This window comes from Schistocerca gregaria, chromosome 5 (assembly GCF_023897955.1).
Source record: "Schistocerca gregaria isolate iqSchGreg1 chromosome 5, iqSchGreg1.2, whole genome shotgun sequence".
NCBI lineage: Eukaryota > Metazoa > Arthropoda > Insecta > Orthoptera > Acrididae > Schistocerca > Schistocerca gregaria.
In genome coordinates this window covers 623,659,349-623,674,789 of record NC_064924.1, presented here as the reverse complement: position 1 = coordinate 623,674,789, position 15,441 = coordinate 623,659,349, and the positions used below count along the sequence as shown (strand labels likewise).

Here is a 15,441-nt window from a genome sequence, read left to right as displayed (position 1 = left end):
TGATGATACGCATTCTGGAAATTAATAGGAGATGCGGGATGAGAGACGAACAGATCAAGGAGTAAACTATAGTGATTGACATAGTTTTGGATGAAATAAAAAGTGTCGGAGATATTAGCCATGCGACAGGACATTACATGGATCAAGGGAGTTCGTCTTAGGACTTCAAAAGGGGAGGTGGGACAGAGGCTATGACTTAATGTGTGGTGAATCACACAACCGATAGTTTTTAACAGTCCAGGGGGGCCTCCATTAAGTATTTGATGTCAAATGACTGTTAACCTAAAAACACGTTGCTAAATAATTAACAATGGCATCAATTAGATACAGTAGACAATTGGGGGATAAGATAATGTTTGTTAATGTGCTAATCAACGGCTGCAGGTGTCAAAATATCAGATTTATTTGATTAGTTTCGCTTAGATATTCATTGCCCTTGTGGAAACGTGTTACAAGTTAAAAGATGCGCACGGTACCGTTGTAGACAAAAAGCTTTCACTGTAATAGTACCACATAGCTATTTCACGGAAGCGTGTAAGTACCATTTCCAACAATCACAACATCGGCTTAAATTGTTCAAGCTGTATAAAACTACAATAATCATAGAACTTAGCAACGATTAAATGCTAAAAACATAACTGGTATGAAATCGAGAGCCACTGGATGTTCTCCTCAATCACGAAACGAGCGCTACTGTTTAATAAATAAGATGTGTGATACATTTTCCCTGTTTTAGATTTCGGAATCGATTACCTGGTACATTAATAGCAATAATGATATTAAGTATACAACACTGTCCATCATTTACACTTAACATTGCGTTCATTTAGCACGCTTCCTGTGCAGGCTATGAAACAAGTTGTCTCTTACCGGCCAGGAGAATTTGTAGCACGAGCAGATTGATGAATGCGGCAACAATTCGTTTCATCCTTGGACACTGATTCACTGTCCTAGGGTTTACAAACACATCTGTAGCAACTGACTGTGGATCCTACATAGTCGTATAGTGTGTGAGAGACGGGTTAAAGTGTTACGGCGTCAGTGGAATCTACGTCTTTTGACGGCAAGCTATTTCAAAACGATAAGGCCGTAAACCTGTACACCTATAAAAAATGTTCTGTCTGTATCTGATATGAAGGACAAAAGCGAACGTCTTACGACGGGTGTGATTTCGCTGCGAACTTTTAACGCTAAACTACGCGTCGCGAATGCCGCTGCTGTGTGGCTTTACTACGCGCGCTGCGTACATCTGCACGGGAGGAGCGCCGCAACGCCACTGGAAGCTGTCGGCTTCCCGCGCATCTTCGACGTGGCCGCGCATGCGCCCGTCGCTCATCGTCAGTTACGGAATCAGCCGCGCTCCCTGTAATGGCGCCACGTGTACGAAGAACCCGCCGCTGTCGAGCGTCAGCTCCCACTATCTCCCTAAATTAGGGTGACCAAACGTCCCGGGATACCGGGATTGTCCGGGTTTTCATCCCTGTGTTCCGGTGCCCCGAAAATTTGTTTCGGGACACTCAAAAGTCCCGGAATTCAGTTTTTAAATACATTTCGTGAAACTTTCTCAGATTTTTGGGATTTCGCTAAATTAAAGGAAATGCAACACAGGAAATTAATATATTTTAGCTTATTTGTCTAAAACCACCATTGTCCCATACTAGTAATCACAGTATCAATATTGATACACTCAGGCAATAACTTACTTTGAGCGATACTTTGGCCAACAAGTAGCTATGAAACTGTCCGATTGTCGCGCCACTTACACACTCATTGTCAGAACAGTGTGCTCGTTGATGTTTTGGCAGACAAACTGCAATAGTTTTTTCTGATATTAGTGGTATTATTGCTGCATTACTGTGAAACGCAATTCCAAGGAATGGAATTTCATTAAAAAAGGTCGTTTTGATTACGAAGCACAGTAACTGCTTTATTAGTATTAGTCACAGTGGACGTTCCGACATTGTTGATCACATCAGGTGAAAGAAACACAGTAACAGATACAGGGCACAGACCTGCAGTAAAACTCTACAAAATTATTTTGTGATACATCAGTCAAATGAAGAGACGTAAGTTCGAGCAGCCGAGCTTACACTAGCCTACCACACGGTAAAACATCTCCAAAATTATAGATCTAGTGATTGTATTAATAAGCTTAACGCCATTATGTTTGATGACTTTTCCATTGCAAAAAAGTTTAGTTTAGCAACAAGCACTTTGCAGCATGGGATAAAAGAAATTGAGGGAAGCACTAAAAGTGTAACAGAGGTAAATGATGTTTGGAAAATAATCTGGAAACTGTTACTAAGAGGAGAGAACAGCAATTCATTTCTTTCAATGTTAAACCTGTCCTTAAAAGAGCAGAAGTATCAGAAGAAACGGAAAGGAGTTTTAGAGAAGAAGTTAACAAGTTTTATGACACTCGTGTAGAATATCTCAGCAAGTGGAGCGCCTCGTATTTACGCTCATCGCCGGTGTTTGATTGGATGTCACTGAAGAGAGTGCCAAAATGGGAAAGTGTTGAAGAGACTGTTTCTTCTTTGAAGAGTAAAGAAATTGAAATAGATGATTCCATTCTCTTTGATCAGTTCGGCACACTGACAAATTTTGTTGAAGAAAGTATTCACAAGTGGAATGATGAAAAAAAAAAGACACCACTAGAATATCATGAGAAGTGGATAGGTTTTTTAAAAGCTGTGACTGTCTTCAGCATTACTCTTAGTTGGTGATAATCGCAAGGTATTTATTTGCAATCTCAGCCCATAATGCCAATGTGGAAAGAACATTTTCGTTCATGAATATCCAGTGGACTGGTAAAAGAAACAGAATAGAGGTGGACTTTCTTGAAGCAATCCTGCAGATCCTGTACAACTACAGAATGGATTGAGCCGAGTTTTATCACTGTGTCTCAAACAGCAAAGACATGATCAAGGAGGCTGGAGGCAGTGAAAAATACCCTTTTCTCCAAGTACAGTCAACTCCATCGACAAGTGCTCAGTAATATTAAAGCTCATATTAATATTAATTGATTAAAAGTTGAATGGCTGTAAAATTTTGTAAAATCGTTATACATTTCTTTATTACTGTATACGTTTATTCAATGTCTTTAATTATACAGGTAACCTAGATATTATCAATCTTTTGTATCCTCTTATTAGTTATAATAATGGGGTTAGCAAAATGTATCAACAAAACATTAATATCTAAAATTTAGAAACCTGGATACATGTGGAATGAGGTGTCCGTTGGCACCAGGGTGAATGTGTCCCGGTTTTCACCGAAAATAAGTTGGTCACCCTACCCTAAATGCGTTACATTTTTGTAATGGATGTGCTCTCTGTGAAACCACAACAATTCAGAATATTACGAATATTCGAGGGGTAGTCACAAAAGTTTAAGTTATACCTCACACACCATTTTTAAATTCTTTTATTCTGTTACACTTTTGTAGTACTGACACTCGTTGCAATAAACGCGCATGTATACCGTAACTAGAGAAGCCAAAACATTGTTAGTGTGTAATATCGTGGGATAAGTCATTTCTGTATTTGAATGGGAAAAGCACTGGAATAATCCATACTGTCTTTTTAAAACTCTAGACCAATAATGATCACTCAGTGTTCAGATGGTTTCTTTGGAGTCAGAGAAGTTGCACACATCACATATCGGAGAAGGGCCTGAAACCGCTACAGGATAGCGGAAAAAAGCAAGTGTCTGTCACAGATCTATTTCGAGAGCCTTGCTCGACATTCTGAAGATAACAAGAGTCACCATCTGCTGGGTTCTGCGACTGCTCTCACCCATTCAAATACGCCCGAATGAAAAGAGCAAAGCAAGCAGTGGAAGCAAGTGCATTCAGCGCTGCCGAGAAATAACACCGAACCATTATCAGCCGAAGGAGACTGTTTTTGGGATTCGTTTCATTTATAGCAATTCGAAGGTGTGCTGCCTGACATTTTAAAAAGCAGGTCGTACGTAACACAATTTTACACGTAATAGTAGCTTTTTCCAAAACACTAGAAAACTTTGTTTTGAGCAATAAGAACAAGGGTAATAAAATTAGCAGACAGAAAATTTAATTACAATGGAGAAATAACGCAACCAATCGGTTTCAAATAACTGTTTAGTACGTTTACCTAAGTTTCGACACATCTAATGATGTCTTCGTCAGAATGATTAAAAGTTCTACAAAATACTGCAGCGAAATATAAGTTTAGTAGAAACGTTAGTCAAGATGAAAATATAGCATACAAACGTTACATAAATAAAGTTACACTGCTAGAAAGCGGCAGTCGAAACTTGGAGCAGACATGCTAAAGTGGAAACATTTAAAATTATAAACTTTCCCGCGTTTGGCAGTACAGTTTTCCAGGAGTAACATCAGACTTAGTGACCCAGTTACTCACATAGCTGCTACAGAAACAAGATTCAAGTTGCGCCACCTTCCTTGTTCCCGTAGCAACAATGTAAGCTACTTGGCCGCTCAGTCTGATGTTCTCTGAAAAGTGGGCGTACCAAAGGCTGCAACATTCATTATTTTAATTTTTTTTTACATGAGCACGCCTGGACTAAACTCTGACTATCCCTTACCGCAATTTAACATGGCGTAAGTAACCTTTCTACGTAATGACATTTTCACCTTGGTTAATGTCTCTATCAGATTTACTCTTCTATGTATTATTTCATAGGGCTTTTAAATTTTCATTTTGATGAAGACATACTAACAAGTGTCGAAACCTAGATGAATGTATTAAACAATTATTTACAACCAGTGGCTGTGTTATATCTCCATTGAAACTTATATACGGTTCTGAAACACAGCCAATTTCAAATATGAAAAGTGAAGTTAGTTGTAGGAAACGGAGTGTTAAAAGAATAAATGTTAGTTATTTAGAAGAAAATTACAGGATAGCAAAAGGACGACCAGCAATTTTGTTGGGGAGGGGGAGGGGGGGGGGGGGTCTGCCATTGTTTGATGGCACCAGACGGCGCTCATAAGGGGCTTATTGTTTCGGGACAAAAGCTTCGATATCTGATGAGGCAACGGGAAGCTTTTAAGAGGACGTACAGCGGCAAGTTGTCCAATGGGGAGTTTTTGATGCACGACAATTGTGCCATGCAGCTTCTACGTCGATGCTTTCATTGGTGTGGCAATCAGCGGAGCAGGTGTTCCCGAGTAGTATGTCGAAGAGGGATCTGGATGAACAGGCAGAGCTGGTGAAAGACAGCCGTTGGGAAGTCAACGCTCGTGGTTCAAATTTGCGAATCTTGCTGCAGTGATACGTGTAGCTCACCTTACTTGCAGGAGGTCGTGCTTGCCTGCGAATAGCTAAGTTATTTTGTCGTTGGAAGCTGAAGTGAGCGCCAAGTCGCCTCTTATATAACGGAATGCATGAGCCAACACTCTCTGGCTTTCAAACTGCATTTTGTGTCCGTTTTCCCGGAAATGATCAGCTATGGCGTACTTGTCAACCTCGATCTGTTAAATATGTCGCTTGTACTTGGAACAAAGTTCTGCAACTGTGCAAATTGTCTGACCTATATAGATCCTGCAGTACCATATGCACTTTGACCATAAAGAGCTGTGTCGTCTATAACAGCAACAATTTTAAACCAGGGGTACACTCTTAGCAAGGGGGTGGGCGAGCTTTGCATGTGGAAAGTAAGCGAAGATGGCTGCCTGACCCTTGTAAGGAGGCGGGAGCGGCAGTTTCAAACATGATTCCGGTCCCTCGCCACACCTGATGTCACTCAGTCGCACGGCGGGCCGGAGTCGCTATGAGCTGCCCAATCATCTACCACGCATGCGTTGCTTCGGCACTCTTATTGGTTCTACGAGTCGCTGTCGTGGCTATGTAACTGGAGAACGATCCTAGCAGCAGCCTCGAAAAACAGTGGCTCCACTCCTGATGACGATGGCGGAGATAGCCATGGAACGCTCGAGAATTTTATGCGAGCAGACGCGGCTTGAAGACTGAGAAGATTTTATTGCAGTGTAAGCCTGTTTGAAGCTCAGGTACAGTACAGTCATGTGTGCTGAATTGCTGACTTTATGCTTCAAAACTAACACAGCCTGTTGTGACCTGTGATACTCAAGCGTGTTTTGTTGTAACCGTTGTCATACGTGGCAGGTGACGCTTTTCGAAGTTGTCCTAATGAAAATGTCCGTTCTAGCGTGGGGGCTGGATGTGTTTCATGCTCCTGGCAAACATTAAAGGTTACAGTTACTATTTAATGTGACAGAGTATTCAAAGGAGCTGATTATACTCTGTAATATTGCAAAACGCGAGAATTTTGTTTAATATTGGTTACTAATCACTGTCATTTGTTTGTACTTAAGGCAATTTAGGATGAAAGCTCAAATGCTGGGTTTGTGCCGGCCGCGGTGGTCTCGCGGTTAAGGCGCTCAGTCCGGAACCGCGTGACTGCTACGGTCGCAGGTTCGAATCCTGCCTCGGGCATGGATGTGTGTGATGTCCTTATGTTAGGTAGGTTTAAGTAGTTCTAAGTTCTAGGGGACTGATGACCACAGATGTTGAGTCCCATAGTGCTCAGAGCCATTTGAACCATTTTGCTGGGTTTGTGATTCTAAACTTGGGGTCGTCACAGCTGCATTTAATACCATAATCTGCATCATTGCTGGTATTTGTTCTGGCACCAGAGGAATAGGTCGTTGATGCACTTAACGTAAGTGACCTTTCCATGTCGCTTTACTTACCTTACTAGTACAATGCACTGGAATCATTTTATTTTACTGGGCATGTAGTCGGAGTAACGTATATAAAAATTTTATGCACTCAATTATTTGTTCGTGTAAGATGTATCAGAAGTAATAGACTCTGCTTCCGTCATTCAATAAATTAGTTCTGCCCAGCCAGCTTTTGCTATATGTAAATTAGGTTATACGTAAAAATTTGCGTTGGTAATATTTAGTGTTTATAATCTTGCGCTTTTTTAACATATAAATCTAATTCTGACTCCACACTTGGACAGATAAAATTCCGGATTTAGTGGCCAGTCAGATTTGTACTGCATTCCGAAACAGCGTGGCACGGTATAATTCAGCATTCCAGTTGAAGCTGATTTTTGAAAGTATTGGTAATTGAGCTGTTATTCACCAGTCAATAACGAAGACTAATTATTACTCGTGTGACGCAATGCTAACACCTCCAAGCAGTCAGTTTCTTGATGGTACTGTGAATAGATTTTGTCTATCTCGATTATAGTAAATGAGGCAACGTACTGTGATGCTTATAATGTTCACCATGAGTGCAATAACATGGAATTTTTGAAAAATAATACTGTGAGAGTCAGAGCCTGTGTACTGTCGCATGAGGTTTCTTGTGAATTTTCTATAATATTGTGGAGGTTCACACTTAACTTTTTTTTTCAGAAATAAGCTCCGGTGCAAACTCACTTTTCTGCTATCACTCTACTTGTAGCCTTGAGTGGACAATGTTCTGTTCATAGCAAAGCAAAAGATATGTTTAGCAAGGAGAATTTTTTTTAAGCCAGCACGTGTTGTTTCATTTTTCACTTGCATGTTTGGACCCTCCATTTCTGTTTGCAGATGTGGCGTCCAGTGCCTTTTTCTCTTCACCAGATAGGCGTAACGTTCATTGGCAGGTATTTCCATAATGGGAAGAGACAACTATCGAAGTTGAATTCTACCTGTAAAGACAAATGGATTTTTTAACTCGGAGATCTCTGAGAAGTCATCTATGGGAAATTTATGTCACCGGGAAGCATGGAACTGCAGAGAAGGACTAAGACCAACAAGATTCATGGTCGCAGCTGTTTCTTCTCCAGTGGATAACTAAGAGTGTAATACCAGTCGCTGAATTATGCCCTACTGTGACAAGTAATCGGTAGAGGACGGTTAATAAAACGAGCCTGCTACTCATTGTAAAAATACCATCGAGACAAACGGAAACACTACTAATGACCTGGCGTTCCCACTGAAGTCTACCTACAAGGAAGCGTCTCAAAAGATGGTGACTTCAGTATATGTATCACCATCTCCTTCTATGGTACGTTTCGCTGTAAATCAACGTGTAGTGTTTCAATAAAATCCTTAAATCATTACAGAGGTTGGAGAAAAATACCTTAACACTGTGAAAATGCATGCTCGAATAAATGCAGATGCTAGTCCGGCTTCCAAATTGAGCCGTTGCATTTGACCACGAACGGTGATAGAAAAATGTTCTCAATGCGCTACAATGTAACTCGTAGTCAGAACCAGTGTTCTGTATAGATGTTGAGTGCTTTATGTCGGAGCTAAGTGAGCGTGCGGTATTTATTGGTGCTGTTATGGTATGTGTTTCCGTAACGAAGTAGCCGTAGTGCTTGGTGTAACCATGTTGAAGATTGATACCGCGTACAGGGAAAGCGGAGAAATATCAGTCGCTAAGTGACAACGCGAACGATAGCGTGTGTTGAGTTATCGTGCCAGTCGGTCGTTGAAAGCCACTTGAAGAAACAATAAGAAGACGACAACAGCAAACCTCGTCACACGACTTAATATCATACTGTAAAACCCTATCAGCACCAAAACTACACCAAGGGAACTCCATAAGCTATGAAATCCAGGGTAAGCTAAAATTTCAAAATCATACATCAGTGATACAAATGTTCGTAACGTGTAAACGTGGTGCTGAAAGCTATAAATATGCAGTAACATAATGGCTCATTCGGTGGGATGAGTATTTTGCACATATTTTCCAAACCTTTGACCTCGTTTATGTCACAAGTGTGAGACATCGCGGGGGTTCGGTCATAATACGGGCAGTCATATCGTGTCGTGGTATTCCATGGACTCAAAGGCTACTCTGGAATATCGCGTTAGTACCAACGATCCTTTGACCACTTTAGCTGAACGGGTCCATACCAGGGCATGTTATTTGTACCCCACTGCTGATGATGTGTTCCAAGAAAATAGGACCCCAGATCATATTGCTCATATTATCCACATCTACATCTACTTCATTACTCTGCTATTCACAATAAAGTGCCTTGCACAGGCTTCAATGAACCACCTTCAAGCTGTCTCTCTACCGTTCCGCCCTCGAGCTGCACGATGGAAAGACGAACACTGAAATTTTTCAGTGTTAACCCTTATTTCTTTTATTTTATTGGGGGGGGGGGGGGGGTGCCAACAGAATGTTTTCGCTATCGGAGAAGAAAACTGGTCATTGATATTTCATGAGAAGATCCCGTTGCAACGAAATGTCCTTTGTTTTAATTATTGCCACTCGAAGTGACGTATCATGTGTGTGACACCCTCTCCCCTATTTCACGACTATACAAAAGGAGCTGCCCTTCTTTGTACTTTTTTGATCTCATCCGTCAGTCCCACCTGATGCGGATCCCACACCGCACAGCAATACTGCAGAATAGAGCGGACATATGTGGTGTAAGCACACTCTTAAGTCGACCTGTTGCACCTTCTAAGTGTTCTGCCAATGAGTCGCAGTCTTTGGTTTTCGCTGCCCACAATATCATCTATGTGAACGTTCCTATTTAGATTATTTGTTATTGTAATATGTAAGTATTTAGTTGAATTTACAGCCTTCAGATTTGTGTGTCTTATCGAGTAATCGAATTGCAGCTGATTTGTTTTGTACTCTTGTGAATATCTTTAAAAAAAATTTTATTCACGGTCAATTGCCATTTTTCACACCATACAGATAATATCTAAATCATTTCGCAAGTAGTTTTGATCATTTCATGACTTTACAAGACGGTAAGTGACAGCATTATCTCCATCAATCTAAGACGGCTACTCAGATTATTCCCTATGTCGTTAATATAGATCAGGAACAATAGAGGGCCTATAACACTTCCTTGGGAACGCCGGATATTACTTCTGGTTTACTCTATGACTTTCGGTCTATTACTACGGACTGTGAACTTTCTGACAGGAAGTCATGAATCCAGTCGCAAAAGTAAGGTGATACTCTGTGGGCACGCAGTTTGGTTAGAAGACGTTTGTGAGGAACGGTGTCGAAAGCCTTCAGGAAATCTAAAAATATGGACTCAATTTGACGTCCCCTGTCAATAGCACTTATTACTTGATAAGTATAAAGCGCTAGTTGTGTTTCACAAGAATGATATTTTCTGAATCCGTGCTATGTGTCAATAAATCGTTTTCTTCACGGTACTTCATAATGTTCGAGTACAGTATATGTTCCAAAACCGTATTGCAAATCGACGTTAGTGATATAGACCTGTAATCAGTGGATTACTCCTACTCCCCCTTTTGGGTATATGTGTGGTTTGAGCAATTTTCCAGTCTTTAGTTACGGATCTTTCTGTGAGCGAGTGGTTGTATATAACTGCTAAATATGGAGCTAATTAATCAGCATACTCTGAGAAGAACCTGACGTGTATACAATCTGGACCGGGGGCCTTGCATTTATTAAGTGATTTAAGCCGATTCGTTACTCCGTGGATACCTACTTCTATGTTTCTCATCTTGGCAGTTGTTCGTGATTGGAATTCAGGAATATTTACCTCGTCTGCTTTGGTGAAGGAGTTTCGGAAAACCGTGTTTAATAACTCTACTTTGGTGGCACTGTCATCAGTAACTTCACCGTCGTTCTCACGCAGTGAAGGTATTGATTGCGTCCTACCACTGGTGTGCTTTATAAATGACCAGAATCTCTTCGGGTTTTCTGCCAGATTTCAGGACACAATATTGTTGTGGAAGTTATGAAAGGCACCTAGCATTGAAGTACGCGCCATATCTCGAACTTCTGTAAAACGTTTGCCAGTCTTGGGTATTTTGTGTTTTTTAAGCCACAGGATGAATTTTCGCTTCTACCTTGGTTATCACTGTCACCAGGTCACAACATTTTTAAACATTTCTGGTCTGTCTTGAAGGGAATTATGCATTATCGCTATCCACTTCCATCGTTTTACCTGAACTTGCGACTATTTCGCTAGAAGGATGGTCTGCGTTTCCCTTTAAAACCTCAGCTGTATTTAACCACTCCGGGACGACGGGAAGCTGTTTTGAATGCAAACTGTTATCCTACACGATTTTAAGCGTAGTAACGTGTTGTGTTTGTGGCACTTACATATTACTCCCACCTTCTGTATCTTGAAAATTAATGTACTTACAAGTATAAACGATTTTCATAAAATCTTCTTGCAATCAAGGATGGGGGGATACAGCACCTAAGACACCTCCGCCCCCTCCCAGTTCCTTGGATCCATACTTCCAACATTGGAATGGAACAGCCGAGATCCTCACAATGACGTAACCCAAGGTTTTGCTGAACAGTCTCACATATGCCACCAACGACCTCCACTGCAGTACGGCACTTACTTTGATGGCTCCGTTACTGATGCTACTTATGTAGACTCTCCAGAATGAATATTTAAAGACATTGCTACACAATTACTTCTTAGGCAGTCAGTACATCGTTGGACTCGATTTGCGACATGCCTCTAGCAGTCAAATTTCTTTCTAACTTACACGAGCAATTAAAATGTTCATGACTGTTAAGGGCAGTCAGAAGATTTCACAAAGGGATACCGCGAAATGGCAATCTGATGTAGAGATCTAGTTAAACATTTAATTCCACAGTTTAATGAACTATGTTCATTTTATATGATTGGTGTCCATCAATGACATGCATCATAGCATAAATGACATTTTAATCCCATATCCAGGAACTGTTTTCAGTAGAAGAATGGAGACTTAGATTATTACTTATTAAATGGAAATACCCAAATTCTTTCATCATATCCGCTACTCTATGGTTTTTGTAAACTGCCTCAACAATTTCAGTGTGAAAAACTCATATATCCTGATGAGTCTTGACGTCGTTTCGTTGTTCCCCACGATAGCCCTACGAAGGTTACTAGAGTTTATTGGTCACAAATTTGACGAGAAAACTACCAACCTATTCAGGCATCTCGTGAAGTCCATGTATTTTCGATGTAATAGAAAATACTACAAAAAAAACCGAAGGGGTCGAAATGGCAGCCCCCTCTCACCTGTGGCAGCGAATTTGTATATGGAGTACACCGAGGAGAAAGCCCTGGCGTCATCCAAATGTAAACCAACGTGTATTCTTCCGTTATGTGCACGAGAAATTCGTCATCTAGCCCCATTGAGTGAAGGTAGGCCTTGACTTCCTGATACATTTCATCTCCATACATCCTAACATGAAATTGATAATGGAAAATAAAGCAAAATAAAGATTACCATTCCTAAACGTCAAGAGAAGAGCTGATGGCACTCTGGACCACGATGCGTATCGGAAGAAAATACGCTGACGTGCATTTGCATGCACAGAGGTGCTACCACACTTCGCAGAGGAATGTGGTACTAAAAACACCAGTGCTTAGGACAAGTACCGCCTCACAAGCAGAGACTGGGCCCCAGGAGCTGTAACACCTCAGAATTCTTTTTTTTTTTTAAAGTGTCCAGAATTCTCCGCCCCACCACAATAGTACAACGTCTGGAGGCATATGACGTCACCGAGGTAGGGGCACCTGCTGCGTACATTGGGGCACTAACGGCAAAAATGGGATGCACGCTGAGAAAGCACCGAGTAAAAAGTGTCATTTGCCCTCCCAATAAAGCTCGAGCATTATTGGCAAGCATCGAAGTTTATCACGGCTTGCGGAAGACCGGCGTAAATTTGGTTCAAATGGCTCTGAGCACTATGGGACTTAACTTCTGAGGTCATCAGTCCCCTAGAACTCAGAACTATTTAAATCTAACTAACCTAAGGACATCGCACACATCGATGCCCGAGGCAGGATTCGAACCTGCAACCGTAGCGGTCGCGCGGTTCCAGTCTGAAGCGCCCAGAACCGCTCCGCTACTCCGGCCGGCCCGTAAATTTGGAAGACATATATTAGACAGACAGAGCTCAACGTTGAAGGTCGTTGCCGGGAACCCCAGAGGAACACATGAGTCAGAGGTCCCAGAGCACTATTTGTCCGATAATCATGCTATGGAGTGCGAACGTACAAGGATCTTGGGAAGGACTTCCAAATACCGGGACAGAGTCATTAGAAAGGCCATTGATATTCTCACCAGGGAAGATTTCATCAACAGAGATTGCTAGGGAAGCAACACTCAGTGTAATTAAGAAGACTGTCAGCAAACAAAATGAGGTAGGACATAAGAACTTCAACGCTACCACAGGCGTCGATGCTAGCGCCTCTCCGACAGGAGGCGTGCAATTGCGGGAACGGCTCGCGGAGGAAGGGATATGTCTGCCATGCATCATCAACACACGTCACTTCTCAGCACACGTGACCACGGCGACATATCTGGTAGCCCGTGGGACCCAATGAAACGGCTGAGCACGTGAGGACAGTCAGATCAAGAAATACACCGGGAGAGACTGAAAAATCATAGTGACAAAGAAGACGCTTCCGATCAAGTGACATTGTTCCATTGCTCCATACAACAGGTTTTGTGGCTTCGATACCACGCTTCCCTTGAAGCTTTGTGGTTTCGTTTTCGGGTAGGACATTCAGTTCGGCAGTGCCTTTTGCGGCCATGGTCCTCTTAGTTTTTCTTCATATTGCTCTACAATTACCGTCTGCCACCAACATTCAGTAGACTGTTTCGTCTGTGTTGTGACTTGGCGGATTACATTTTCACCCCCTTCTCCTGAATTCGATATAAATCTTTGATAAGATACCTCTTGAAACACTTCGGCTCACTTGGTTACGGAAGCATCCATCATACGAATAACAATAATTTGTCCACGCTCGAATTCACTTAGCTCCGACAGAATGCGCTCACAATTACACAGAACGATGTTTTGACCACGACTGATACTTGTAACATATTGAGGACATTGCGCACGTGTCGTTGGTACTCAAATACAGCAGAGAAATCTGGAGGCTTGGCTAGCAACTGCATTTATAGTCGAGCATTCAGTTGTCGCGATGTTCCCATAATTGTGTCCAATCCCTTGTGAATTAACGAGCACTGCGCTCTCATTTGAATATATGGCCGAAAGTGTCAGCTTACAGGAATTGTGAAACGAACTCTGTCGTCCAGGACTGGATGCCGCAAAGGGTGCAGATTCACCACGAGGTGGGAAAACTCAAAGGCGTCTACTGTCTATTGAGGCTAAGCGCTGTAGTGTGCGAGTGAACCAGGCGAGAACCTAATTCATAGGGAAACCCTGTAGAAGGCTTCTGTGGCCAAGCAGACGTAGTAGTGTTACATATGGCGGACCTAAGATCGGCCGTTAAGGCGAAACGCCGCCAGGGAAGGACAGAGGACGGATTGAGACGCGAATGCGGGCAGTTGGTCTTCAGGCAGCTACGAAGTGAAACGACTTAGAAAATTTCTCGTCGTGTGGTGTCACGGGACTTGGTCTGTGATCAGTGAGCAGCCGAGCGCCTGGTGTGAATATAACTTCTCGCGCAGTTAACGAGGGGGTGTTGGACTTTTAATTCATGATGAGATTGTGAATGATTGAACTGTGGCAAATGGATATGGGCTAGAGTGTAATAGTAATTATAAATACGACAACTTTCGTTATTAGTTTGCTTTGTGAATAAACACTATTCTAATCAAATCGCTACTGTGTCGCCCACATCATTTATGGGTCATTAATTTAGCTCCCGATATTATTATTACTGTTATTACGCGTTATATTACCTGTGCATTTCGAAAACTTGGCAACAGCCTGTCAATTTAACCAAAAGGTCACAAGTGTCTAATTTAGGACGTGTAATGCGACACTTGCTGTTGAACCACTAGACGAGTTTGAGCCAAGACATTTCGACGAAGAGGAACCGCATGTTAGCTGGAACATCTTTGGGATGTTAGCTCACACCCTGCGACGCATTCTCGAAAAATAAGGACTAAGAGAATCTTCTGAAAGTGGTAAAAAGTTGTAGAAAGTTATTAGCTGAGCGAAATGCTAGGTATTTTCTACTTACTTCATTGGTGACTGGCCCAAATGGATTCGCCTGCGGATTCGCCAGCTGTTGTGAACAGGCTATCCTGCTAGAGTAAGCCGTTCATCGGCTTATCAACACCGCTCCCTGGGTTCTCAGCTATGCAAGGAAAACCGCAGCAGGCTGAGTGGGCAAGGCAAAAGGGAAAAGGCCCTCCACTGAGGAGCTGATAACAAAAACGCTTTCTGTTCTGACCGTAGAAGGAAACGACTGAGAAAACAATATTTCCATCATATACACCATCGGGATGTTATAGTCTGCGGAGGTGTGTTCATAATTGTTCGACTAAGTAAATAAAGATAATGGTGAGAGCACACATCGGTTTTAAATCAGTTAAAGTATTAGTCCTGACGGTTACGCTAGATGGCATACAAAGCATTAATTGAAGCATCTTCCTCTTGGTATTCTTCCAGCGAGTCAGTTAGGGTGTATACGAACAATTTGCCAACATTTTTTCCCTGTCTTCATATATTTCTCCTCTTGGTATAGTTTCCCAGT

At 41.9% G+C, this 15,441-nt stretch overlaps 1 protein-coding gene across 2 annotated transcripts in view; it reads right to left on the bottom strand.

The window, feature by feature from the left end:
* LOC126272978 (uncharacterized) overlaps positions 1 to 15,441 on the bottom strand; it is an 802,883-nt gene that overhangs the window by 733,055 nt on the left and 54,387 nt on the right. Inside the window, exon 1 of one of the 2 annotated variants that reach the window (XM_049976319.1) lies at positions 871 to 1,278. The exons of the other annotated variant lie outside the window; for it this stretch is intronic. Coding sequence (XP_049832276.1) covers positions 871 to 928 — 58 coding nt within the window. The 5' untranslated portion in view covers positions 929 to 1,278. Of the gene's footprint in view, positions 1 to 870; positions 1,279 to 15,441 lie in introns of those variants that run through there. 2 annotated transcript variants of the gene reach the window in all.